Genomic DNA, 26,045 nt, shown 5'->3' with positions numbered 1-26,045 from the left:
GACTCGACTCCGAAACCCTAGTAAAAACTATTAATTCTGAATTAATATAATAATGTGAAATTTGCAGTATGGACGTGACTAACACATTTCATTGACTTTGTCAGATTGTTTCTGATTCTCCATTCAGCAGTGTGCAGGATGACATATTCCGAACCAGCAAAGAAACGAATTTGCAAAGTCTTCTACCGCCTCCTCGATTAACTATGGAATACCTTTGGGATCTTGACTGAAATATATTCAGACTATATGTGCCATTCATATATACATACATCGTGATAGTGGGACGTACGAAAATACCATTCATCTGGTGTACAGGTAGCTGGACCACAACTATTTAATTGCTCAGCAACATCCTTCCACACCTCATCAAAAGTATCAAAAGTGGCTTTAGTTTCGCCAAAACGGCTGACGCCACGAGCTACGTTTGGGTGGGCCTCCATTTTTCAACCAGCATTTCAAAATACTGTTTTATGAGTACTCAAACACCAAAAACGTACATATAGGCTGACTTCCGTATCGTTAGTTGCTTTGGGTTTTGTAAACTTAGTTAAAATACTTAAGTTGCACACTCATGCATTGTACACAACAATGCACATGCGAATGCCTCAGAAAACAAAGTGATACTTGTTTGCTTTTTACCTGCGTTAAAAATACCTGTTTTTGATTATAAGAAACACGTAGCTGCGTAGTTGTTAAGTACATCGACGATAAGAAACAGAATACATTGCATATTATTTGTCATTTGCAAAGCAATATACATTACGGAAGTCAGCCATATTCACTATTCAAAGAAGAAACACTCTGATCGAGAATTTCTTTGGCACGACGAAGTCATCATCCCAAATAAAAAACGCCAACCCTCCTAATTGTGAGACCAGGCGCCGTCGAAAATTTGGTTTATTGCTGTTGTTAGCAATACCAACAAACTAGTTATGTTTTTTTTTTTTTTCGTTGAGACTCAACGAACGCATAGCAGTGGGAAAGATTTGGTTTGTTTACAAATGCAGTTGTTCGAGTTTATGTCGTGCCAAAGAAATTCTCGATCAGAGTGTTTCTTGGATACGTACCTATTTGAGCGAGCAATTGACACTTGGGTATAAAAAGTTTATTGTTGAAAAACAATAAACAAGGGAACTGATGAAGATCTGAAGCTATAGTCTTCCCTTCCTTACCCCTTGGTAAACATCGCCAATTTTTTCCCACTTATAAAGTTGTTTTAATAAAATATTAAAAAAAACGGCTATGGGATTAAGCCTGACTATTTTGAAAAACAAAATAGAAGTCATCATCCTAAATAAAAAACGCCAACCCTCCCCATGATATATATTTTGAGTTTATAACGATCATGATCATGTTTTGTGCTTTAGGATGAAATTAAAAACAATGATTTTGAGTGCCCTTGCGGACATTGTTCGTGGGATGTACAATTGCAGCAAGGAAGATATCAGCCATGTTGTGTATAATTTTAAGGCGATGATGGACTCAACGGCCCTACACATAGCTGTTACAATACTACACCACATAATTACTGAAATTATCAAAGCTTTTTCATTTTTTTAGTCCACACGGAGTTTTGAAAAAATACTCCGTTCGTTTCATTTTTAAGCGGTTCTTTAGAAATTCCTTAAGAAATCCACAGGATTTCAAATGCCAATTCCATTTTGTATACATACGTACAATTATAGTTATCTTTTATATAACTGGATTTAATAAATCCACTAGATTTCAAGTGTCAGTTCCATCGGGTATACATCAAATAAATCCCCATAAAGAAGGTTAACCGACAAAAAGGACCGAAAAGGGAATCGTTATATGGGCTGACTTCCGAATCTTCAGTTGCTTTGTGTTTTTTAAACAACGTAAAAAAATTCCGGTTGCACACTCATGCATTTTTCCTCGAAAATGCAACTTAATGCATCAGATAAAAAAATTACATGTTTGCATTTTATCTGCGTTCAAAATGCGCAATTGTGACGTTTTACGAGTACATAGCTTAGCATTTGTTAAGTATTGCGACGTTATGAAATACAATACTTAAGACATTTTCGGACACTTGCAAAGCATCTGACGATGCGGAAGTCAGCCAAGCTCTAATGTGTACGACGTTCAAACTTTAACTGCAGTTTAAGTACGTAGGGAAAAGAAAACTGATGTACATATTTGTATATGTTTCCCTCGAAACAATTTTAGGATTTAGATATTTGTAAAAAAATAATCAGTTTTTTACCATTTTAAATTATATAAAAAAATTACAACACGAATTCTGACATTTTATGATACAAATTAATATATTTGTTATATTTTACATAAGTAAAGTTATGTTTGTATTTCTTATTTTATAATCTTAGCGTAAAGTAAATTAATATTACTATTCTCTTAGGACGAGCTTATTCTAATAAAAAAATAATAATTTAAGATTGTACCGAAAGTAATAAAAGTAATATTTTATACGAGTTATGCAATCAAATTGAGATGTGAATTGTAAGATGACGCCGAAGCCGGCTTAAGCAACAAATAAATAAAAAACAAAAATATCGTTCGAGTAGCATTACCCGAAAGTGTCTTAAGCAGTGAAATATACCACATTCGGAGCTCAGAAATAGTACAGACTTAAATTAACACAGAATAAGAAAGCTTTTTTGGTTGAGTAGATTGCGGTTGAAAGTACGATTGATTTTATTGGCGGGTCTTCTAAATAAATTTAAAATAAATCAATCGATTTTAACAGCACTGTATATTTTGCGAATGAAACTGTATGCCGCAAAGAAGCCAATAGTCCCCGTTAAAAGCCAAAAGGTCAAAACCATTAAACCTGCAATTAATAAAATGTCAATAAACCAATGTTATATGGGCATTTTTCCAAAAATTACTTGTGTATCCAAAGTATAGCAGAGTGGGTATAAATTCAGTGATTTCCAATTTGGTAAAGAAATAAAATACGCTGTAAAACAGGACATAAACGGCAGAGCCACCAGACACTATAAAACTTCGCCACCACCATCGATAATCCTGAAATATTAAAAAGTGTTTTTATTAGTTGTCTAATATAAGGGTGTAATACCTCTTACCTCTCCACATAATTGGAAATACGTCATAACTATGGATATTTGACCACAGCTTACGACCAATATACAAAATACCAAAAATAAAAATCCAAATAGGTAATAAAACTGATTTTGCCATATGGCAGTAAATACGAAAAACAATTCAATGAATACAGCGCCAAAAGGTAGAATCCCTGCCATTAGAGTGCTATGTGTAGAAAAAAATAAGAAATATTTATGATACTGTTATCAGTATAAAGGAAAATAACTTACCTTAGTAAAACGTTCATATACCAGTGTTGTGTAGGCACTTGTCTTGGAATCATATTAGTTCGGACCGGATGTTGATATGGTTGTTTGCGATAACCGAAATAATATCCCAAGTAGACCAGGGGAACTGATATACCGAACCATAATAAAAGTAATGATATCATTGTTTTGAATGGTACAGCACCACTTGATTCTTTGTCCCAAATAAAGAAATTCAAAAAGAAGCCCGTACTGTTGTTCAAAATATAAAGAGCGCATTAGACACAATTTTTCTCCGTTTATAAAATCGCATTCTTACCCAAATACAATACTGGGATATAAAGTAGCTGTTAGAAATGCTGACTTTTTCCATTCACGCCCTTTCATTGTTTTATACAAACGTGCGGCAAAGTAACCGGCTATTATACCCATGAACACGTACATGAATATTCCCGATGTCATCAAAGCTCCCCGGGAAGATGGAGAAAGCATTCCAAGCATGGCGAAGACTGAAAAGTATATCAACATGTTAAACTACATTACATTTCTTATCAACCTTAAATGACATTAATAACAAATGTTTCAGAATTTTTAGAAGCACTATCGGGTAATGTACGTAATAATATTACCGGTTACATATTTTTATTTCAGTTTCTCTAACTCAGTTTCTGAGATACCGCCAAAAATCGGTCAAATTAAAATGCTTATAATTTCCGTAATTAACGATATTATTCGGTAAGTTAGCGACCAATAAGAAGAAGTAAAGTTCTTCCGATAGCAAAGGAGTTATCAACATTTATTTGTCTACCGATAAACAATGTTGTCAACATTTATTTGAATTTTTCATTCCTAATTTTGCGTTTTAATTTTACCGATTTTGGTCGGCAACACAAAAAAAATGGATTAGAAACTACCTAACGTATGTATATTCTTAACACTTACAAATCGTTATTAATGACATGAAGAAAATTTGTATTCCACTTCCAATAACAGCAGAGAACAAGCGTGTATTTTTCGGTGGTCGAAATACATCTCCGTGAACAAGTTTCCAGCCCGTTTCTTCCAATGTGTCCTCAATATTGTCATCAGTATTGTAACGTGCAATATCGCGTCTCAAGGTGCGTATCATAATCATTGTTAGAATACCTACATAAGAATGATAAAAATGGATAATTGTTCCGAGATTTGTTGGACATAAACATACCAGAAAGGAAAAATACTACAACTAGAGAATTTATAATGCTGAACCAGTGAATTTGTACATCTTTCATTCCTAGATAAATATCCCAGCGTGATGCCCAGCTGACTTTAGATTCTTTCCACTCCACTGAATACGTAAAATATAACTGTGTATTCGAATTAGGATTTACTAATTGAGGTCGAGCATTATCAGGAAAATTGCAGTTGTCTCCTTCGAATTTTATGTCCTTATAATTAACTGAGGCAGTTTCCACTTCAAAACCAACCACTCGATACTTATCTCTAGAGGAAAAAAACAACATGTTCTTAAAAATGTTTTAGACCATAGTGACAGCAGAGAGGAGAGACTTACTTTGTATGCATGTGGTAGGACAAAATGAATTTCAAATGATTGTTAATGTACACGTTATCGCCGTCTACCAAACCTAATCTATATCCATGTTCGTAGCTGACCTCGTTGGGATTATTGAGATTCACTATACGTGTGGCTACAGGTAAGTTATCGACCAATAGATGAACAAAGTATTCGTGCTTTATTCGCTCGACAACCATGGCTGACTGTGGTTGCTCCCAATTTAGTGGCGAATTGTCCTTTTTGTTACACAATAACTTACAGTTGACATTGACAGCCATCTGCACATCATAAGGAGTATTTACTATACGATCGCCACGCAAAACTTCACCCAGATTCTCCGACTTGTAGATAAGTGTACCATTTTTAGGCAAACAAAACTGAAGAGAGTAATAGTGATAAGGTAGTTGTGTACGGCTGCTCGTCATTTTGACAGCTTTGACGTCAATTTTTTGGCCTTTGACAAACTCGACCGGCGCTACTCCCGGCACGTAAAAACTTTCAGTTCCATACACTAGAAATATTAATTAAACTGATGAACATATAAAAGGATTTAATTTATACGATGATTACGTACCCAACGTCAGTAGGACGCACGCGAGCGCGTAGTACTGGAAATAAATACAATTTATTAGTCATATTAAAGTGGTGCAAGTCTTCTGTTAGGAATTAGTTTGCGTGGCGATGTGAATACCTTTCGTAAAAAGTTATAGAAGCACATATTAAAAGAAAAAGTCCGGACTCACCTGCATCGTGCAATTGAATTATGTTTAGAAAATATAATCAAATTATTTATTTTTTTTTCTTTACTTATATTTTTATGTGAAAAATCCAAATTATATCTTCCTGCGAATACTAGCAAAAACACCAAGCTGCGTTCATTTCCAATAAACGCCGCAGTAAAATGTTATGGAGGTCGACTCGTCTGCGATAAGCATTTTTCATATATGCAGGGTTGGATTTTACATTTTATGGCTATATTACACCATATGCTTTTTCACATGTACATATGACATCAGCTCGTCTGTATATTAGTATACCCAAAGTGACAACATACATGTGAAAAAGCATATGGTGTGATATAGCCATTAAATGGCAAAGGTTGCAAAAGTAGTAATGTACTGATCGACTCCCAAGCAAGAAAACGAACCTATGTCTGTTCCAAAAAAGCAAGAATCTATTTTTTACTACGATAACAATTTTCCTTTATGATATCGAAAAAATGGTAAAAACTAGGACCATGTTTATATTATAGTCTTTTGCAGGGCTAACCTTCTTTATGAGGATTTATTTGAAATATGAGCAATGGATTTGACATTTGAAACCCAGTGGGTTTGTTAAACCCGGTTATATATAAACCATGGTGGAATAAGAATGTTTTACATCAAATCATAGCAAACGTCAAATTTGGTCACAATAATGTATTATTGTGAATTGCTTGTTTACATTTTGTATGTGTTTTTATTCACAATAATGAATTTTGACAAATAGTGTGATAACCAGCTGTTTTTGCCGCTGTACCTGTTTTATTGTGCCATAATATAAACGTTCTATAGTATATCCTTGCACTTCTGGGACAGACCAATACATAATACGGTTCATGGTATAAGTAAAGAGGTAGATTTAAATGAAAACAATCTATAGAACCCTTGTTTTTCCTGAATTCCTAAAACGTAAAAATTAGTAAACACAAAAGCAACAAGTGGGTTTGTTTAGGTGTGTCTTTTTACATACTAAATGTTGCTGAAACATTTTTTCAGCAAATTTTCCTTTATACAACTGTCAAAATCTGCAACATTAGTAATAATAGGTGTGCCTTTTTTACATACTAAATGTTGCTGAAACATTTTTTCAACAACTTTTCCTTTATACAACTCAAAATCTGCAACATTGGTAATAATAGGTGTGTCTTTTTACACACCTATCCACCATTGACTAGATATTTACCTTGAGACAAATGCTGGAAAAAACCCAAGAAAGAATGCGGTTGCATGATGAATGACAAAAATGAACGGCCACACTGGCAAGCAACAACAAAGCTGTCATTCAAAACTGACAATGTGCACCCAGCTCATGGTACAATTAGAAAGGTAGATGCATCGGCGAATTGCTACAACAAAGCAACCTTTTTTGTAATGTAAACTGTCAAAATTTTCGCCAAATGATCTCTTGTTGTCTCTTTTTATCGCTTGTGTTTGTCTATAAAGTGTAGACATGCTATCTCTTACTTACCGAATCATATGGTTTTTTGTTTTGATTTTTCATGGCGAATTCCTAGTTTTTTGACGTTTTAGATTCGATCAGCTGGGCTGAGGCATCTACCTTTCTTACTGTACCATGCCCATGGCACAATTCATGGCCCAATTACAGGTCCTCCAGCAAGCGAATTCAAAGAAAAACAAAGATTTTAAATGTCAAATTTCATAAACAGAGGCGAAAACATTTTTGAGGCGAATTTCTTTTCTGTCAATTCAGGTAGATACATACAAAACATTTTTCGAGAAAAGTTTGTTACCGTAGTTATTTTTGTTTGACGAAACAGAAAATACCAGCTGATCGAAATTGAACTGCTAAAATAAGTTATTGTAAATTAAATTCTCATACAAACACAACAAACGTTGACATTTTACGTGTACAACATTAAGTTTATTTGTTTTCTTTTTTCGAGATACATCTACCTGTTTCTATACAGTTAGACATTTCAATACCTCACAGCGAATTCAAATGACAAATATGAATTTTGACAGCTCAAATCGAAATCATCTGATTTTGCCGGAGGACCTATAATTGGGCCGATCAGTATTTTATGTTTAGTCAAACAAAAATAACTACGGTAACAATTTTTCTCGGAAAATGTTTTGTATGTATCTACCTGAATTGACAGAAAAGAAATTCCCCTCAAAAATTTTTTCGCCTCTGTTTATGAATTTTGACATTTAAAATCTTCGTTTTTCTTTGAATTCGCTTGATGAAGGACCTATTATTGGGCCATGCATCTACCTTTGTAATTGTACCATGACAAAAACCGAATATTTTTGACGCATAGAAAACAGGGTTAACAACGTTTTCATTGTAATTCTCGCTTATAGGGTTGCCATGCATCCATGTTACTTAGTCGATGGTCAGACTAGCACGATTTCAACATGGCGACGTCAAGTTTATAGGCGAGGGGTATGAAGTAGTGAAACCCATGTACATGGTTTTCTGTGTTTGTTGTGTTGCCTCTTCTTGTTGTTCGTTGCAAGATTTTTTCTTCCATTTTCTTTCATTGTGATTTTCTCAAGCCAACGTTAACAACGAAACAAGCATAAAAAGATTTAACAAAAACATTTTATTAATGAAAAAGACAAAATTTAGCTATTATTATTAATTTAATTATTAATGTTAATTATTTTGTGTTGTTGTTTAGTTTATTTATATATGTTTGCTTTGTTTTTTGGTATGAGAAACACAACAAATGCGAATAGTAAAATAAAGGGACACGAAAAAATCTTAAATTTCACGTTAACGTGTGTGGACACTAACGAAACTTGAAAAGAAACTTTAACGAAATTGGTTTCAAGAAACCTTGCTAGTCTGACCATCGACTTACAGTTTTTAATTGCCACAGGACCAACATTTTTTTAAGTATTTGGGTTTTTGGATATTGGGTATGGACTTCTAAAATACTGAGGTGTTATTATTGGTAAAATAGAAAACCGAATATTTTTACACTCACTGTACCTTATATATGACCTGTTCCCGTACTTTATAAAGTGGTAAACAAAGACGTATAGCAATAAAGACCCGAACAAATGCATTTTCCAAAAACATATGCTAATAGTTCCACATTTTGGTTACATATGGCTACACAACTCACTGGAATTGATAACAGCAATGCTAATCGTTTTTGATTCCCATTTCTCGCGGCAGAAAACATTAACGTCGTGTTTTGTGGCTGAAATTTATTTCTTCACTATTTCTTATTTTTTATTTAATAAAAAAACAAAAGTCAACGCCGTAAAATTTGAGTTTTAATGTTTTTCTTGTCAATATTCCAATGAGTAACAGTTTTCGTTTAACAGAATGTTGCTATGATATCGTAGTAACAGAGGTTAACTCCCTCTACAGTTAATTTTTCACAATTGACTTTTCCTATCTTATAATAGCTCTGTTCCTTTACATGCAAGAATCTTCAAGTTTTACCACTTTTTACTCGAAAAGCGTTCCTTTACTTCAGACACCATGCAATTCATATGGGAGCTGTTTACAACTTTTACCACTTTTGCCGGTTTTACCATTTTCAAAAGTAAAGGAACAGACCAAATATTGACATCTTTGTGGTAAAAGTCCCAATTTACATTAGGCGAGTTTACTTGCGGCAATTGTCAGTATCTAGGTAAGAGAGGGTGCTGAGAGGCAAAGGGTTACCATATGCCTCACATCTCTCTCCTACAAAATGACAATTGCCGCAAGTAAACTCGCCCAATGTAAATTGGGACAAAGTCGTAAAAGTTGTAAAAGTCGTAAACGATTTTCATATAAGCTTTGTTCCAGAACTAAAAAGTTTTTACAATTTTTACCACTTTTACACATTTTACCCGAAAAAGCGTTCCCGTACACAAAAAAGTTGTAAAATGTTCACTTCTCTTTAAACGAAAATGGCGCTGAATGGCGCTCTCTTTAAAAACTTTTTACACGACAAATTTAGGCGAGTAAAAAAATAGTAACATGGTTGCCGGCGTCTGATTGGCTGATACGCCGACTTTGACATTTCTTCCAGTTTTTTTTGACGTATTTTCCATTTTTCCGTTCCCGAACTATTTCAAAAGACTTGTGTGTGAGAACAAATTTGTTGCAGTTCTCTCTTTTACGAGTTTTACTACTAAGGCGGCCATCAGACCATCTGCTTTTTCACATGTATGACATCAGCTGTTCTGTATATTAGTATACCCAAATTGACAACAAACATGTGAAAAAGCAGATGGTCTGATGGCCGCATAAAAAGTACGGGAACGAAGCTATAAATTTTGTGTACGGGAACGCAAAATGTTTAAAAGTGGTAAAAATAGTAAAAACTTTTTAGTTCTGGAACAGAGCTATAAATTTGCCTTGGAAAACAAAAAATATGACAAATTCTAGTTCTTTCAATCAAAATAGGTTTGTTGTAGTTTCTGGTTCACCTTTTTAATTGCATCATGTTATCAAGCCGACATTATAAGCACGGCGTTAAAACGTCAAATAAATGCATCGACTTTGTTCTCTGGCCTGTATACAGAAATTTGACAAGTATTTTCGCTTGTCAAAAGAAAAATTTCTCTGAATTTTTTCGTCAACGACAACCAAGAACTCAAAAATATATGTAGATACATCATATACAAGTATATTAAATATAATAGTGAATTAAAAATTTACACGGTGTTATCAAAAAGCCTTTGAATGCATTAACATCTTTCCAGAATGGAAAGTTGTGGTTTGTTTGATTTTAATGTGTTCACCTCCGTCATTGTTCGTTGTGTAGTGGTGTGGGTTTGTTGGAAGCAACAATTGCATTGCCTGTCTAAAACTTCTATATAATAGAGAAAAAGAATCAATCTTCATTACAATCAAAGTTAAAGGTAAGTATTTATCGAAGATTCCATTGACTTTGCAATTAAAGAGTCGTATCAATACTCCTTTACAGTAAAAAGCCCTTGCAACAGTTCGAAGTTTATCCCTAATATGGACTACAATGTTGGACAACAGAGTAATACAGCGGCCGATGATAGCGATAATGATGAAGTTACGGACTTTCTAAACTCGAATCTTTCTTTAAATACCGATACTTTGGGTAATAATAAAAATAATACGACTTCCAAAGTCTCGAACGAGGAACAGGTAGAAATCAATATAAATAACATTACAAGGGCGAATGCTGAAGAAAGTGAAAACTATTGCATACCCTTAATCAAAACAAAAAACCAATTCGGTGCTCAAACCTTGACATCTTGCAGCAATAATAACATCGCACCAATACAGCCGTTACGGCAAAGTGATAATAACATGATTCCTACCATCAATGTGACTCCTCACAGCCCCGCCAATGTCTCGAAATACAACAACATTTTTGAAGATACTCTCAGCCAGTTGCAGAATATCCGTGAGAGTGTTGTTCAGATGAAGAATTCATCCTCTTCACACGTCCAAGATAAACTGTCGAATTATGGACTGGTTAATGCTGCTATTTTGAGCGCTTCGTTACCCGATCTTTCTGCAGCCAACAATAGTGTATCTGGGACGACTGGTGTGGGTCCCTATGGCATATACCATCACATTTTGTCCTACGGCCTTCTCAATAATAGCAACAGTAAGTCATGGACAGGCATTGATGACTTAACAGCTGGTGGAGATTGCACAAACAAAAGCGTTAGTCTTTCCAGTTTGGATAGCGAGGAACAAGAAACCATAAGAGTTACCGAACAGAGAAGAAGATCAGCTAGAAATAGTACTGGAGGTAAGTGAACTCATATTTTCCTTTAAGATAAGTTTAAGATTCGGGCACATATTGTTTCCAAGTGTATTTCACCGCCAAATACTTCGTGCAAAGTGATTTGTCTATATTTATCGAAAAAAAAAAAACATTTATTTTAAAAGTAATATACATTAGATCATTTCGCTGGGTAAACCTTCTTAATGGGGGGTTGTTTGACGTATACACAATGGAATTGACATTTGAAATATTTATGAAATCAGTAATGCGATTCCCTAACACATTTTTGGAGTTACCGAAAAAATTCGGTAAAATTAAAACGCAAAATTATGAATGAAAAGTTCAAATAGTGGTTGGAGCGCACGATAACTCTCGTACGGATCTGCAGATTCGGTCCAAAATTTGACCATCGTAATATTTTGTCCGAACTTAGTTTAAGTTCGTAGATAGGCCATATCGGTCCACTCCTTTCGTTACCTAGCCCACAAAAAATAAAAAATTCGCTAACTCTTGAAGGTGTACTTGATAATCTGTAATTGTCCCCTCACTGCATTACCAGTAACCACCCAATTCGATAGTCGTGTGAAAGGCAATTGTCTCCTCAGTGCATTACGGGTAACCAGTCAATTCGGTAGTCAGAAATGATAGCCAAAAATACTAGTAACTTGAAGTCAGATAAATCGGTTAATGCATATATGCATTAGTCACACTTTATTTTAATACATGGAGTGCAAATATTTTACAAAGGATAATATAATCTTGTATACATATAGATCTGGATCCTTGATACTAGTGTATGACTACTTGATACAGCGACTTATGTTTATTTGGTCCTTGGAATGTTTTTCTCGTGGGTCCTTCAGATCCTTCAGATGTTCCTGAAATAAAATGTATCAATACTTACCACATATAAATTATAAATATTCTTCTTAAATTATTCATCCTTCTTATGGTTTAGCTGGTAACACGTTCTTTTTTGCATCTTAAATTTTTCACAACAAACGCATCAATAATTTTTTTAATTATGAATAAACAAACAAAATGAAAGAATATTGTTTCTATTTTGTTAAAAAAAAAAAATAAATAATGTTGAAAAGAGATTACAGATTACACTATCCATCGGTAGTCTATAAAATAGTCAATATATTACACGCCGCATTACCTGTAAATAGTGAATTGACATGATAGCCCAGGAAGCCCATTTCCAGCAACAAAAGCGGGCTGTGGGCTATTTTGTGTGCCATTTTCTGGGTGTACAGTAACTAGGATCAATGAGTAACTAGTTACATGCCTATGTCAAAATAGACAATTGTTATTTATTGAACAACTGGGTAATAACAATGATGTCTACCCTGTAGGAAATGTCAATAGTGAATATATACTGACTTACTACTGACATTGTCAACAGTACTACTGACAAACTGTAGACAACTCATGTAATTTCCTATAGACATTTTGTATGAACGTGTCATTCGAAAGTCAGTACTGACATTGGGACTAGTATGTCAGTAGTAAGTCAGTAGTTGCTGAGGGACCCTGTGTTGACATTGGTGGTAGTAAGTCAGTATAGACATTGGAAGTAGTGAGTCAATAGAGACATTGGGGGTAGTTAGTCAATAGTACCCGATTTTCACTACTAAATTTTTTGGCCTATTTGGAACTTTTCGTCGATTAAAAGCTATATAGTACGTTTAATAAGAAGATGACCTTACACTTTTGTTGAAATAGAATATTTTAATTGCTTGAGTGGAGTATTCCCCCATTGGCTCAACTTCATTTATTACCCTCTATTACAGAGAAAAATGTTTTTCAAAACGAACTGACAGTGTTGCAAAATTTTACTGATCGCTACCAATATCATGATTTCATCCCGGCGAAGGGAATTATCAATTGGCTTCTCAGTTTTTGAAATGAATGAGAATCACATATGAATGAGAATATGAATGAGAATCACACTCACTTTTTCCGCTTTTCCAAAGAAACACCAAAAATCAAAATATTCTGCAACATCTTCAACAATAAACAAAACAAGCATAGTATATTTTATTAAAGAAAAACGTGTTATATTGAAAAAGCAAAAAAAGTACAAATTACGTATTACAGTCTTTTTATCTTTAGAAATGGCTAAGCCAAAGATTCGTCATAAGTACAAAATTAGTAAGTTAACATTCAAATAACAAAAAAAACGTTTTCATTTTTTTATTTTTTCGGCCTTAAGAATTGGTGTGATTTATCTGCTTAAAATATTTCTTCTTCTGCTGCACTTAACGTTTTATCAGGCGATTCGCTGGTTATTGATATAACATCTAGGAATTGAAAAGAATAAACATGTATAAATAAGCATAAATAAACAAAATGTCCTTAAGTTTGCTTACACATAACATTTGTATAAACATTGGAAAAAGCTCGCAAAAAAAACCTTCAACATTTTAACTCATTATTATGCCGTGACCAAATATAAGATGTAAGTTGCGTTCATCATTTCCAGCTAGACGGGACAATATATTCGTCAGGCTCCACAATATTCTCTAAAGATTCCATAAAATGTCTAATTGTCAAAGTTTTACCAAAAATGTTGTCAGCCGCCTCAGAATTTTTATTTTGATATAGAATTGCCTATTTTTCACTTGTCTGTTATTTTCCTTTCCTAATTTCCTTTGCTCACACTTGTTATTAAAATGAAATATTTTATTGATTTTTCACAAAAAAAAAACCTTTTTTAACGAACCGCCAAAATTATTTTACGCCAAACAATTAAGAAAATGAAGAAAAAATAAGAAGATGCTTTGTTGGGCTATCAGTTTTCAATATAAACAATGCTTCTTCTTCTTAAGGTAAAAGTATCAATTGTTGACAACCTGTTGACAAAGTGTTGACTTTGTCACCATAATAGTAGACAAAGTGGTGACATGTCGACACATGTCCCCATGCTTCCTACAGGTAGTTTCTGATTGTTTAAAGTGGCTGTACAGGATGTCTTCGGGAAGTGATGCGCTGGTGACGTATAACCGGTGATGATGGTGGAGTTATGAAATCTTCTTCCGTTGGTGGACTAATATTGAAGTCGTCTAGTAGGATTTGTAAAGGAAGATAATAATTTTGCTCCGCAGGTACATCTTGCTCGGTTTCTCTTGGTCTGAGTTGATCTGCGTGAGATCTCACGAGAATTTGTCGCTTATCCACTTGAATGAGAGTGTTTTAGGTAACAATTTCCACTTTGTTGATAATTTCACCTGGAACCCAGTAGCTTTTATTACATTTGAAGTGTTTCGCGCAGACAAGATCTCCAGTGATGAAATTTCATTGTTTTGTACCATGTTTACGGTTGTAGTTTCTCCATTTGAATGTTTCACTCTCTGCTCGCTGGTGAAGGCTTTGTTATTAAATCGAAAACTGTTCTCATTTTCGACCTAGGAATGATTCCGCTGGAGAGAGTTCATTAGTTGCGTTTTTGTTCGGTGTTGAACGATTAATTTCTAAGAATGTTTGTAGTGCATTAGATGCCGTCTCCTTTCCCTCTGATTTTTTTAAAGATCGTTTGAGAGTATCGACGAATCTTTCTGCTTTACCGTTGGAACTTGGGTGATATCGAAATGTTCGTGTTTTTTTTTTTTTGATTCCTCGTTGAGAACACCAATTTTCAAAATCTGCTGAGGAAAATTGTGTTCCATTGTCGGATACGATTTGTTCAGGATTTCCAAACTGTGAACAATAAGTTGTTAGTAACCTTTATGTTGTTGCGGTCGTGGTTGATGAAGTTTCATATATGACGGGATATTTGGAATATGAATCCACTATTACGAGGTAGTAAATGCTTTTTACAGGACGTGCGTAATCTATAGGAACACGTTCGAGAACGCGCGTTGTTGTGGGCCAAAGACAAAGTTTGGTTTTGATTGGACTTTTTGCTGTAAGTTGGCAATTGTTGCATTTCTTGAAGTCAGTTTCTATGTCCTTGTCGATGTTTGGCCAATATACGTAGATGCGTGCAATAGATTTGCTACTTTCTGTTCCTATGTGTCCGCGATGCTATTGACTAAAAACAATCATTGTTTGAGAATTTGTTTTCTGTAGCATTCGGGTACAATTAGGCGCGTATTGAACATTAGACAATCATATGTTATTGATATTGAATCTTGCCTGTTGAAATATGGAAGAAATGAAGAATCTATGCTATTTTTGTTTTCTGGCCAGCCGTTTTATACGTAGTTTGAAACTGTAAGATTGAATACTTTTTGGTTGCATCCTGTATCATTTTGAAACTAACTGGGAGTGTTGATACGACGTCTGTGATGTCATACCTTATGTTATTTTCTAGGTTGATTGAAGCTATGATGTACTCGTCTGATGGTTTTTCATGTGCGCTTATCAATCTTGACAAAACGTCTGCATATCCAAAATCCTTAGTATTGGTATACTTTATATCGAAATCGTAGGTGAGAAGGATGAGAGCCCAACGTTGTAACCTGTTCGCGGTGTAGAGCGGAATACCTTTTTTGGAACCAAATATGGTGAGCAATGGCTTATGGTCGGTATGTAGGGTGAATTTTCTGCCGAAAATCATTTTGTGGAAACGTTGTTCGGCGAAAACTAGTCCTAGTTCTTCTTTTTCGATTTGACTGTAATTTCGCTCCGCTGGAGTAAGTGATCTTGAGACGTGATGAATGGCTTTGACACTGTTGTAAGGGTAGGTAAGGTATATTACCGCTCCGATGCCATGTGGTGATGAGGCCGCTGCAATGTGAATTTGCAGTCCTAGATTGCAATGTGTTAGTAGTAAATCCGATGTTAGAATGCGTTTGAATTCGTTGAGAGATTGTTGGCATTATTTGGTCCAAATGAATTTGTGATCGTTCTTTAATAGATCATCTAGTGGTTTTCGGATGTTTCTCATGTTGTAGACATACTTTCCATAGTGGTTTATGGAGCCCTGTAAAGATCGTGCTCCTGAAATGTTTTCTGTGTTCCAAGAATTTTGTCTGGATCAGGTCGTATGCCGTTTTTATCTATGATTTGACCAGATACATAATTGATGGTTTGAAAAATTGACATTTTTCGAATTTGAGTTTGAAACCGTAATCTTGAATTTTCTGTAATAACAAATTAAGATTAGTTTTGTAATCGTGAAGAGATCTACTTGCCAAGACTATATCGTCTTTGTGCGCTCGTGCTTATGAAACAGGTCTGTTTTTACTGTCATTATTCCCTGGAAAAACTGCATCCCATATTTCTCATGTCAGATACATCTTGAAACAAAAGGCGTATTTCGAAGCTCCTAAAGCTAATATGAAGGTTCTTCAATGTTGGCGATGTCAACAGTGGGGACATGTTTCATCGAACTTTAGCCGGGCACGCGCATTTGTTAAATGCGATAAAGCTCATAAAAGTGGACAATGTGAGTATGTTCAGAAGGACGATAATAAGCGTTTTGCGTTAACTGCAAATAATATGGGCACCCAGCTAGTTATAGAAAGTACCCTTCTTATATAAAGTATTTAGAGTTTAAATAAAAATTAAAGACTAATGCCACTCTTCAGAAGTCTCAGGTATCCAGAGTAGTTTTCAATGCCTTAAATAGTAGTAATTTGGTAGAGCCACGAAAGAGTTTTGCTAACTGTTTTTCTAAGACCATTAATCAAACCCAGAGTACAGTATTTCCAGCGATTAAGGAATTTTTAAAAATTGCGAAGACTTTATGTGAAGCAGAAAGACTTTCTCTCGAGGAAAAAATCGGTCGTTTTATGAAAGGTTATAAGAATATGCCAATAGGGGAAGCTAAAAACCAATGATTAGCTTTGTTAAGAGAACTCAATAAGAGTTATGTTCCGTAAAAATCTAAATCTCTTATCATTTAACGTTAGGTCGCTAGTAAACGTGAACCGAAGAATTGAATTACTAAAAATTCTAGAAACAAATAAAATAGATTTTGCATTCATCCAGGAAACTCATTTAAAAGAAAATCATTGAGTATTGATGGGAGGCTATAAATTACTGGAGTTACTATAGCCGTTAACAATAATTCAATTCGAATCAATTTTCAATGTTTTCATTAAAGTAAATATATCGATACATAGTCAGTTGAAGCGGATATTGAAAGGGTCAATATATTTCACAACTAACTCTAGCGAGTCGATGGTATATAACACGCTATCTAGAATTAACAACTTTGGTGTTAATTATGACGGCATTATTATAGGCGGTGATTTTAATGCTATGAACACAATTTGGGGTGATTCTACAATAGCTTGATTGGTAGAACGCTATTGAAATGGATAAATGACCATTCAATGGTAAGACTATGTGATTCCCAACCTTCCTTTCCAAACGGTCCTTTCTCGATCACTTTTTAATCAGTCCAAATTTAGTAAATGTCCTAAGTAATTTTTATATCAGTAGTATGCCTGCCTTTTCCGACCATTATGCCTTAAAATTACAAATTACATTTAGTGATATGGTTTTGAATTTTAAACGTCCCGTGGAATATATTTCATACAAAAACACGAACTGGAATAAATTTCAAAGAGATCTGAGCCGAGAATTAGAAGCCCATCTTCCACGTAATGATAGAATTCTAACAGATGAAGAAATTAGAGAAAATTTGCAGGAATAATCCAAAATATGTGGTATCTGAAGATATTAAAAATCTGTATAGAGTTAAACATAGGATGCAAACAAATTTGAAACGATTATTTCATAGATTTGGTAATAGGCAAAATCCGGAGTACATTTTATTGTCCAAACAAATCCAGCTTTTGAAGACTATAATCAAAGAAAGTGTAGAAATTGAACTGTCTTCATTGTTATATGACAAATTAAGAAACATTAACCCAGGACCCAATGCTTTTCGAAAAATTTATGGCTTATTGGGGAAATCAGAAAAGTCAAGCGATATTGAACTATCAGTAAATGGTAGAACACTGACCGACGAAGTCGGAAAACTGGATTGTCTGAAAAATCATTTTGTTCAAGTTTACAATACCTCCAAACATAGATTTATCTTTTGTTGTGAATACTATAAGTGATGTATTTTAATATGGGTTCAACATCTCTTAACAGCAGTTTGGACAGAAAATTCACTGCTCTCGAGGAAGTATGCTTAACTGTGTCTGAACTAAATAATAAGAAGTCATCGATGCTTTAAAATATTTATGTTGTTATTTTATTTAATAATTGCTTAAATAATTCGTATTTTCCTAAAGTCTAGAAGATTGGAAAGATAATTCCAATCAAAAAGAAAAAGAATTGTTCTGATATAAACAATATAAGACCGATATCGTTATTATCTAATATAGGGAAACGTTTTGAAAAAATTTTGCGCTGCAAAATGGACTCTCAAATTCAAGAGGAATATATTTTTACCTTTTCAATTCGGTTTTAGGAAAGGACATTTCACGTTAGATGCACTGGATGTCGAAAAGGCATTTGATCGCACTTATCATGACGGTGTAATATATAAAATGATACAGATAGGTTTTCCTGCTCATATTGTGAAAATTTTCAAAAATTTCTTTATTGACAATTAAGTATTTGGGAGTAACATCCCTGTAGGAAATGTCAATAGTGAATCTATACTGACTTACTACTGACATTGTCAACAGTACTTCTGACAAACTGTAGACAACTAATGTAATTTCCTATAGACATTTTGTATGAACGTGTCATTCGAAAGTCAGTACTGACAATGGAACTAGTATGTCAATAGTAAGTCAGTAGTTCCTGAGGAACCATGTGTTGACATTGGAGGTAGTGAGTCAGTATAGACATTGGAGGTAGTAAGTCAGTATAGACATTGGAGGTAGTGAGTCAGTATAGACAATGGAGGTAGTGAGTCAGTATAGACATTGGAGGTAGTGAGTCAATAGTACCAGATTTTCAATACTACATTTTTTAGCTTATTTGGAACTTTTCATAGATAAAACAGCTAGATAGTACGTTTAATAAGAAGATGAAGCTACACATTTATTTAAATACTATATTTCATTAAAGAATAAAACAAATAATATTGAAAATGCTAAAAATGCACAAATTGCGTATTACAGTATTTTTATCTTTTTAAATGGCTAAGCCAAAGATTCCACATAAGTAAAAATTAGTAAATAAAGACAATGTTTTCAAGGCTGCTCAAACATTTTAACATATAAATAATAAACAACGTTTTCGTTTTATTTTCTTGGCAAAGTCGCACCAATGAATTGTCTGCTTAAAATAGTTCTTCTTCTGTTGCACTTAACGTTTTGTCAGGCGATTCGCTGAATGTTGATATAACATCTAGGAATTGAAAAGAATAAACATGTATAAATAAACATAAATAAAAAAATATGTCCTTAAATTTGCTCACAATCGATTTTTGCCAAATAATTCTTCTACATTGTAATTCATTATTATGTTTAGTTGCATTCAGCATTTCCAGCGAGACGGGACAATATATAAGTTAACAATAAAAGACTTCTTCGTCTTTTGGTGAGCTTAAATAAACTGTTTCTTTATTGAAATCCAAAAACTTATTCTACTTAAACTACTTAAGTTATAAAAGACAAAAAGTGCTGACACCATGATCACGCCACTAGACGTAACACGACTCCATCAATGTAGCCTAGCAAGAACACAACACAGCCAAGCAAGCAACAATGTTGTTTGTTAGTTCGGCAGGGATGTGCTAACTACCCCCTCACTTAAGTGGAGGCCGTCCTCGGTCTTCTTTATAGCCATTGCTACGGCAGATTTAAATCTTTGTTGTTCTCTTATCTTTGTCCTACGTTTGACGAGGCACAATATGAAATGGAGTATTCCGATACTCATAAAAACAACACCGCCAACTAAAATTGGTCGCATTCTTGCATCTTTTTCAAGGTCGCCAATATATTGTAAGTTTTGCAAGTTCATCTGATGGATAGATGACAAACTTAAAATTTCACTGTGGTTGTTTATAATAATTGAGGGGAATGATGGTGTTCCTGGTTTCCGCATATCAATGTTGTTTCTATTTACGAATAGTGTACCATTGACAGTCACATTTTTTTCAAAGGTTATGAGGAATGTGCCGTTTATGTTTCTTACATTTTCGGTTGCTTCTTTCACTTCTGCAATAGCGTCATTGACAATGATAATTCCATCGTCGATTTCTGCCACTTTATCAAGATTATTGCTTTGCGTATTACAGTGTGCTGATTCACCCGATATGAGTTGTTGAGCGCAGGTTTCGCTTGGCATAAGTTGACAATAGGTTGAAGATATTGTTTGCTTGCAATTTGTTGCTGAATACGTCTTGCCTTCGCAGTCTACTACAGTGTTGGTGTCAGCGAATTGGATAATTTTATTATCGTGAGGTACTGGGAATAAAGAAATTTTCTGACATGTTCTTATTGGAATAGGATATTTAATGATAAAATACAAACAATATTCATTTGATATTACTTTTACTTTAGACAAAGACATTAGTTCTGATATGGTGAAATCTGTGTGTTGCTCATTGCTCTGATTTTTTATAAATATTTTTAAATCGTCCTGGTCCAAAACTGTTGGATTTACAATATTTATTTTAGCTAAAGTTACGGATAAAATTATATTTTGTAGTTCCATAACTATCATCCGATTTCTGGCCATTAAAATTTCATAACAGCCTAGGTAAAAAACAAAAGCAGAAAAAAACATTTTATCAATATAAACTAAAATTTATCTGAGGTTGTCCTTATGGACTACCCTCCCCTTTATTAGGACAGTTGTCCCCAAATCTGCTTCGACAGTAGCTTCTTCATAAAGTGGTGTCATTTTATTTCCAAGTCTACGATTATTCCTAACAAAGACTTTATCCCCCACATTGTAAACTTTGTCATGACGACTTTTATTAAAGTAATGTAACTGCCTGTTTTGCGCGTTAGAGATTCGCTCTTTAATCTTTTGTTTTACCTCAGAGGGTGCAGAATGTATCGTATCAATAGGTCTTTCATTCGTGACAGAATGAATTGTTCGGTTGTATTCTATAGTTGATTGTAAGATGAGTTCGACGGTATCCTCGATCTTCCTTTCTATTTTCAAGCATCTTGCGATTTCGGCAAGAGTGCTATGAAATCTCTCTACCTGCCCATTTGAGGTGCTGTGTAGAGGAGGTGAATTGACAATATCTACATTAAACCTGTTTTTCAGAATTGATCTGATAGTCTCAGAGTTAAAGGACCTCTCATTATCACAGTAGACAACTTTGGTATTTGGAAAAATATTCATTAATTGGAGAATTGGTTCTTTTACGTCTAGAATCGTTCTGGACGCTATTGGCTGTACCACAGCGAATTTTGAGAATTTATCCACACAAGTTAAGAAATGGTTTTTATCAGTTGAATAAATATCAATATGTAGAATTTCACCGGAATAAGAAGGAACCTTTGTTTCTCCTATAACGTGTTTTTCTGGATGCCGATTGTATTTTGCTTTTGAACATGTCTTGCAGTTGGCAACAACCTCATTCGCTATTTTCACCATTTTGGGGAAATAGTAGTCTGAAAGGATTTGCTTAACATTATCTTGGGCTGCCCGATGAGCTCTATTGTGTTCACTTACGACAATTTCTCTCTGGTCGCATTGGTTGAAAATGTCAGAGACAAATTTACTACAAAATCGGAACTTCGTTGAAGGGAACATTCTAATCAAATCGTGTTGAATGTGGGCCAACACAGGTAGGCCGCAATGAATAGCATTGACAACTTCAGTGTTGACTGCATCAACAATTTTGGCCAATATTTCGTTTTTATCTCTATATTGTACAATATGTCTCGTTTTGTTTCCGAAAAGTATAAAATTTCGAGTGGTGGGAAATTCCGACTCTTCCAGAATGATTTGGTTGCGAAAACAATTGACCGGTTTGTCTGAGCTTTCCATAGTGTAAGTGAATGACTCTTCACTATGGACTGTTGCCATGTCTGACGAATTATCGTTCTCCAACGCATGGACAAGTTGCCTTGATAGCGCATCTGCAACTTGATTTTCTTTTCCTGACTTATAATACAAGTTTGCATTATGTTCATCGATGAAAGCTTTCCAGCGCTTAATTTTTGCATTCGGATTACGATCCGAAACTGCATATGTCAAAGGTTGATGGTCAGTGAAGATGTTAAGAGTCTTCACACCATAGAGGTAATGTCTTAATGTTTTAAGAGCCCAGACTATTCCTAAAAGCTCCCTTTCGTTTGTTGCGAAATGCAACTCTTTATCCGACAATGCTCTTGAAATCATAGTGATTGGTCTTCCCTCTTGGGATAGGACAGCACCTAAACCATGTGCTGATGCATCAGTGGTAAGGTCGAACGGTTTTTTATAGTCAGGGTACATCAACATGACGTCCTCCGAAGATAGAATATTTTTCAGTTTGTGAAATGCATCCAGTTGGAAGGCGTTAAGATTGACTACAACCTTTTTGGATTTGGTTGCAGGAATTTTACCGTTTTCTCCTTTTAAAATATCAGTTAAAGGTTTTGCAATTTTGGCAAAGTCCTTGATAAAACATCTGTAATAATTTGCTAACCCAAGAAACGATCTTAGTGCGAACAACGTCGTTGGTTCTGGGAAATTTTGTATTGCACTTATCTTTGATGGTGCGGTTTTTATACCTTCTTTGGATACGACAAAGCCAAGGTATTCAACTTCAGATTTAAAAAAATTTGATTTTTCGACAGAGACTCTCATGTTTGCATCGAGCAGTTTCCTAAGAACACAGTCGATATGTTTTACATGATCCTCTTTGGTTTCTGAAAAAATAATAACGTCATCAACATAAACGTAACATGTTTTGCCTATTTCATCTCTTAGTATGTCATCTATCGCTCTTTGAAACATACTAGGAGCATTCTTTAGTCCAAATGGGAGACGGCAAAACTCGTACTTTCCGTTATTTACAGAAAATGCCGTTTTTTCCCTATCTCTTTCCGCGAGTTCAATTTGATGAAACCCGGATTTCAGATCTAAAGTGGTAAAGTACTTTGCTTTACCTAAATTTGATAATATCATTGCTACGTTCGGAACGGGATACTTATCACTAATTGTTTTGGCATTAAGCTTCCGAAAATCTATAACGAGACGTTTGTTTCGGTTGCCTAGATTATCGACACCTTTTTTGTCGACTACCCATACTGGGCTATTAAATGGTGACCTTGAAGGTCGAATTATACCATCTGCCAACAATTTTTTTATTTCTGAATTTACGAATTCAGATACACCCATTGGGTATGGATATAGTTTAGAATAAATAGGTTCTTCGTTCTCCATGTTAATGGTAGCAACGATATTTGTATTATAAGGTAGTGCTTCTTTAGGATCAGCAAAAACCTTTATTCGTTTTTTTAACATTTTCTGAAAATCCGCCTTCATTGCGAAAGGCACATCAATTTTATCGACGTCTATAAAATTAACATCTTTACATTCAAAAAATTCAATTAGTTCAGAGCCAGAATTATGTAGGATAAATCCTTTTTTTAAATCAATGTTTGCATTGATTTTCTTTAATAGGTCTAAGCCCACAATTCCATCAAATGTTGTTAGAGTTGGCAAAATGAAGAATGTAGAGTTCATGCCGAATAAATTTACAAAACATTTTTGTTTAATAGGAGTTTGTCCGTTGACAGAGTGAACTGAAAAAGGAGTACTTACGGGAATTATATGCTTCAGTTCATTGAGAGGTTTTATATAATTTTTTGAAGCACCAGTGTCAATTAAAAGGCGTATTGGTTTCCCTGCTATCGTCCGCCTTATGAACGGTAGTAGGGACCTGCCTCCAAAAAAATTTACATAGTCACGGTCTTCATTTATTTCATCGTTTATGTCTCCACATTCGGATTGAGCTATGTCACAATAGTGTCCCGCCTGCTCTTCTCCTGAATGGGATTCTGGAATCATATTATTGACTTTTTGAAATTTTGGGCCCGTACTTCGGCCAGACCCAGCTTGACGCTTAAATGGTTGTCTGTGAGAAGTTTTACCGTTACCATAATTGGTCGGTTGTCTGAATTTAGACGAAGTTGGGTCCAAGTCCATGTCCTCTATTTGATCTCTAGCCTGTAAATTAGCATCACCACCATTTTCGTAATGTGGATTTTTCTGTTTATGATAGTTTTGTTGTTTATAGTTCCAACCACTATCAGACGGTTTTCTTGGCTGAATTTTTTTTGAGGTTTCAGACCTTAACTTTTTTTCATCATTCCTATTCGCAAACGATGTGGCAAAGACGTATCTTTCGTATCTTTCGGGCAAAGATTTGATAATATCAAGTGATTCATCACACGTTATTGATGAATAAATTTTTACGTCTTCGTATGGTTTCACATCTGTTTGCCCTACTGAAATGGACGATAATTTTTTTGTTAACTCGTCGACTTTTTTGTCGACTTCTGTTTTATATGCCAGAATCGCTGTACGTACAGCGGATTCTATTAATGCAGTCATTTCTTCACTGTTCATATTGTCTTTTCAAACAAAAAATTGTTACGACTATAACAAGATCTAAATCACTGTGTTTGTTTTTTTTTTGGCACAAAGATAAAAATGTTTTAAACACGCACTACACTTTGTTTTTTCTTAAATATTAAGTTCTTAATACCACCAGTTTTGGACACAATTTTGAAATTCAATGAGTGACACACTTACATGACTTTATGTTGTTTAAAAAGAGTAAATCCTTATATTTTTCAGCAAGTTTTAAGCGGGGTCTCTTAATCCAGCAAGTTTTAAGTAAGGCTTCCTTCCAGTAAATATTACTTTCAGTAAGTATTACGTTATTTAAAAAGAGTAGATCCTTAGATTTTTCAGCAAATTTTAAGCGAGGCCTCTTAATCCAGCAAGTTTTAAGTAAAGCTTCCTTTTTCAGCAAAATTTAAATTTAAGATGATAGATCTCTTTTTTTTAGATCTTTATATTCGTAGGACTGATTTAAACTGATAGATCTCTTTTTTTAGATCTTCATATTTGTAGGGTTGAACCCGGTTGGGCGCCAGTTAACAATAAAAGACTTCTTCGTCTTTTGGTGAGCTTAAATAAACTGTTTCTTTATTGAAATCCAAAAACTTATTCTACTTAAACTACTTAAGTTATAAAAGACAAAAAGTGCTGACACCATGATCACGCCACTAGACGTAACACGACTCCATCAATGTAGCCTAGCAAGAACACAACACAGCCAAGCAAGCAACAATGTTGTTTGTTAGTTCGGCAGGGATGTGCTAACTTATACATCAGGTTCCACAATCTTCTCTAAAGGTTCCACATAATGTCTAATACTATGTTTACATTTGCGAAATCCACTCGATTTTATCTGTCAATTCCTTTGTGTATACGTCAAATGAAAACTCGTCTGAAATCTATTGGATTTCATTTGACGTTTGAGCAATGGAATTGACAGTTGAAATCGAGTGGATTTCGTAAATGTAAACATAGTATAATTGTCGAAATTTTACCACAAGTGTCAGTCGCCTCAGAATTCGTACTTTGCTATAGAACTGTTTATTTTTCACATGTCTTTTATATTTTCTTTTGCTCATACTTGTTATTGAAATTATATGCTTTAAGTTTTCACGATATTTTATTGATTTTTACAAAAACACTTTTTTCACCAACCGCAAAAATTATTTTACGCCAAACAATTAAGAAAATTAAAAAAAGATGCTTCGTTGGGCTATTATCTATCAATATACACAATGCTTCCTCTTATTAAGGTAAAGGTATCAATAGTTGACAACCTGGTGACAAAGTGTTGACTTTGTCACCATATTAG

At 34.5% G+C, this 26,045-nt stretch overlaps 2 protein-coding genes across 2 annotated transcripts in view; one reads left to right on the top strand and one right to left on the bottom strand.

The window, feature by feature from the left end:
• Nucleotides 1-2,264: 2,264 nt before the first annotated feature.
• On the bottom strand, nucleotides 2,265-5,796 carry TM9SF4 (transmembrane 9 superfamily protein member 4). Its single transcript, XM_073968186.1, has 10 exons — nucleotides 5,592-5,796; nucleotides 5,423-5,456; nucleotides 4,846-5,359; nucleotides 4,498-4,775; nucleotides 4,236-4,439; nucleotides 3,613-3,802; nucleotides 3,318-3,545; nucleotides 3,069-3,252; nucleotides 2,871-3,009; nucleotides 2,265-2,812 (listed from the first exon to the last, which is right to left on the bottom strand). The coding sequence occupies exons 1-10, from the start codon at nucleotides 5,595-5,597 to the stop codon at nucleotides 2,712-2,714; spliced, it is 1,878 nt and encodes a 625-aa protein (XP_073824287.1). The 5' UTR covers nucleotides 5,598-5,796; the 3' UTR covers nucleotides 2,265-2,711.
• A 4,230-nt stretch (nucleotides 5,797-10,026) lies between these two features.
• cyst (rho guanine nucleotide exchange factor 18 cysts) overlaps nucleotides 10,027-26,045 on the top strand; it is a 31,784-nt gene continuing 15,765 nt past the window's right edge. The window contains exons 1-2 of the mRNA XM_073968181.1: nucleotides 10,027-10,442; nucleotides 10,508-11,317. Coding sequence (XP_073824282.1) covers nucleotides 10,546-11,317 — 772 coding nt within the window. The 5' untranslated portion in view covers nucleotides 10,027-10,442; nucleotides 10,508-10,545. The remainder of the gene's footprint in view (nucleotides 10,443-10,507; nucleotides 11,318-26,045) is intronic.

Source organism: Musca autumnalis, unplaced genomic scaffold (genome assembly GCF_047663935.1).
Source record: "Musca autumnalis isolate F117 unplaced genomic scaffold, ASM4766393v1 scaffold_2, whole genome shotgun sequence".
In the NCBI taxonomy this organism is placed as follows: domain Eukaryota; kingdom Metazoa; phylum Arthropoda; class Insecta; order Diptera; family Muscidae; genus Musca; species Musca autumnalis.
This window is presented reverse-complemented; position numbering and strand designations above follow the sequence as displayed.

What these genes read in the sequence shown, in the direction of transcription:
- TM9SF4 (XM_073968186.1), bottom strand. An exon ending in TATATGAACGTTTTACTAAG is followed by an intron (nt 3,253 to 3,317) that starts GTAAGTTATTTT and finishes TTCTACACATAG; the next exon opens with CACTCTAATGGCAGGGATTC. An exon ending in GCTATACTTTGGATACACAA is followed by an intron (nt 2,813 to 2,870) that starts GTAATTTTTGGA and finishes TATTAATTGCAG; the next exon opens with GTTTAATGGTTTTGACCTTT.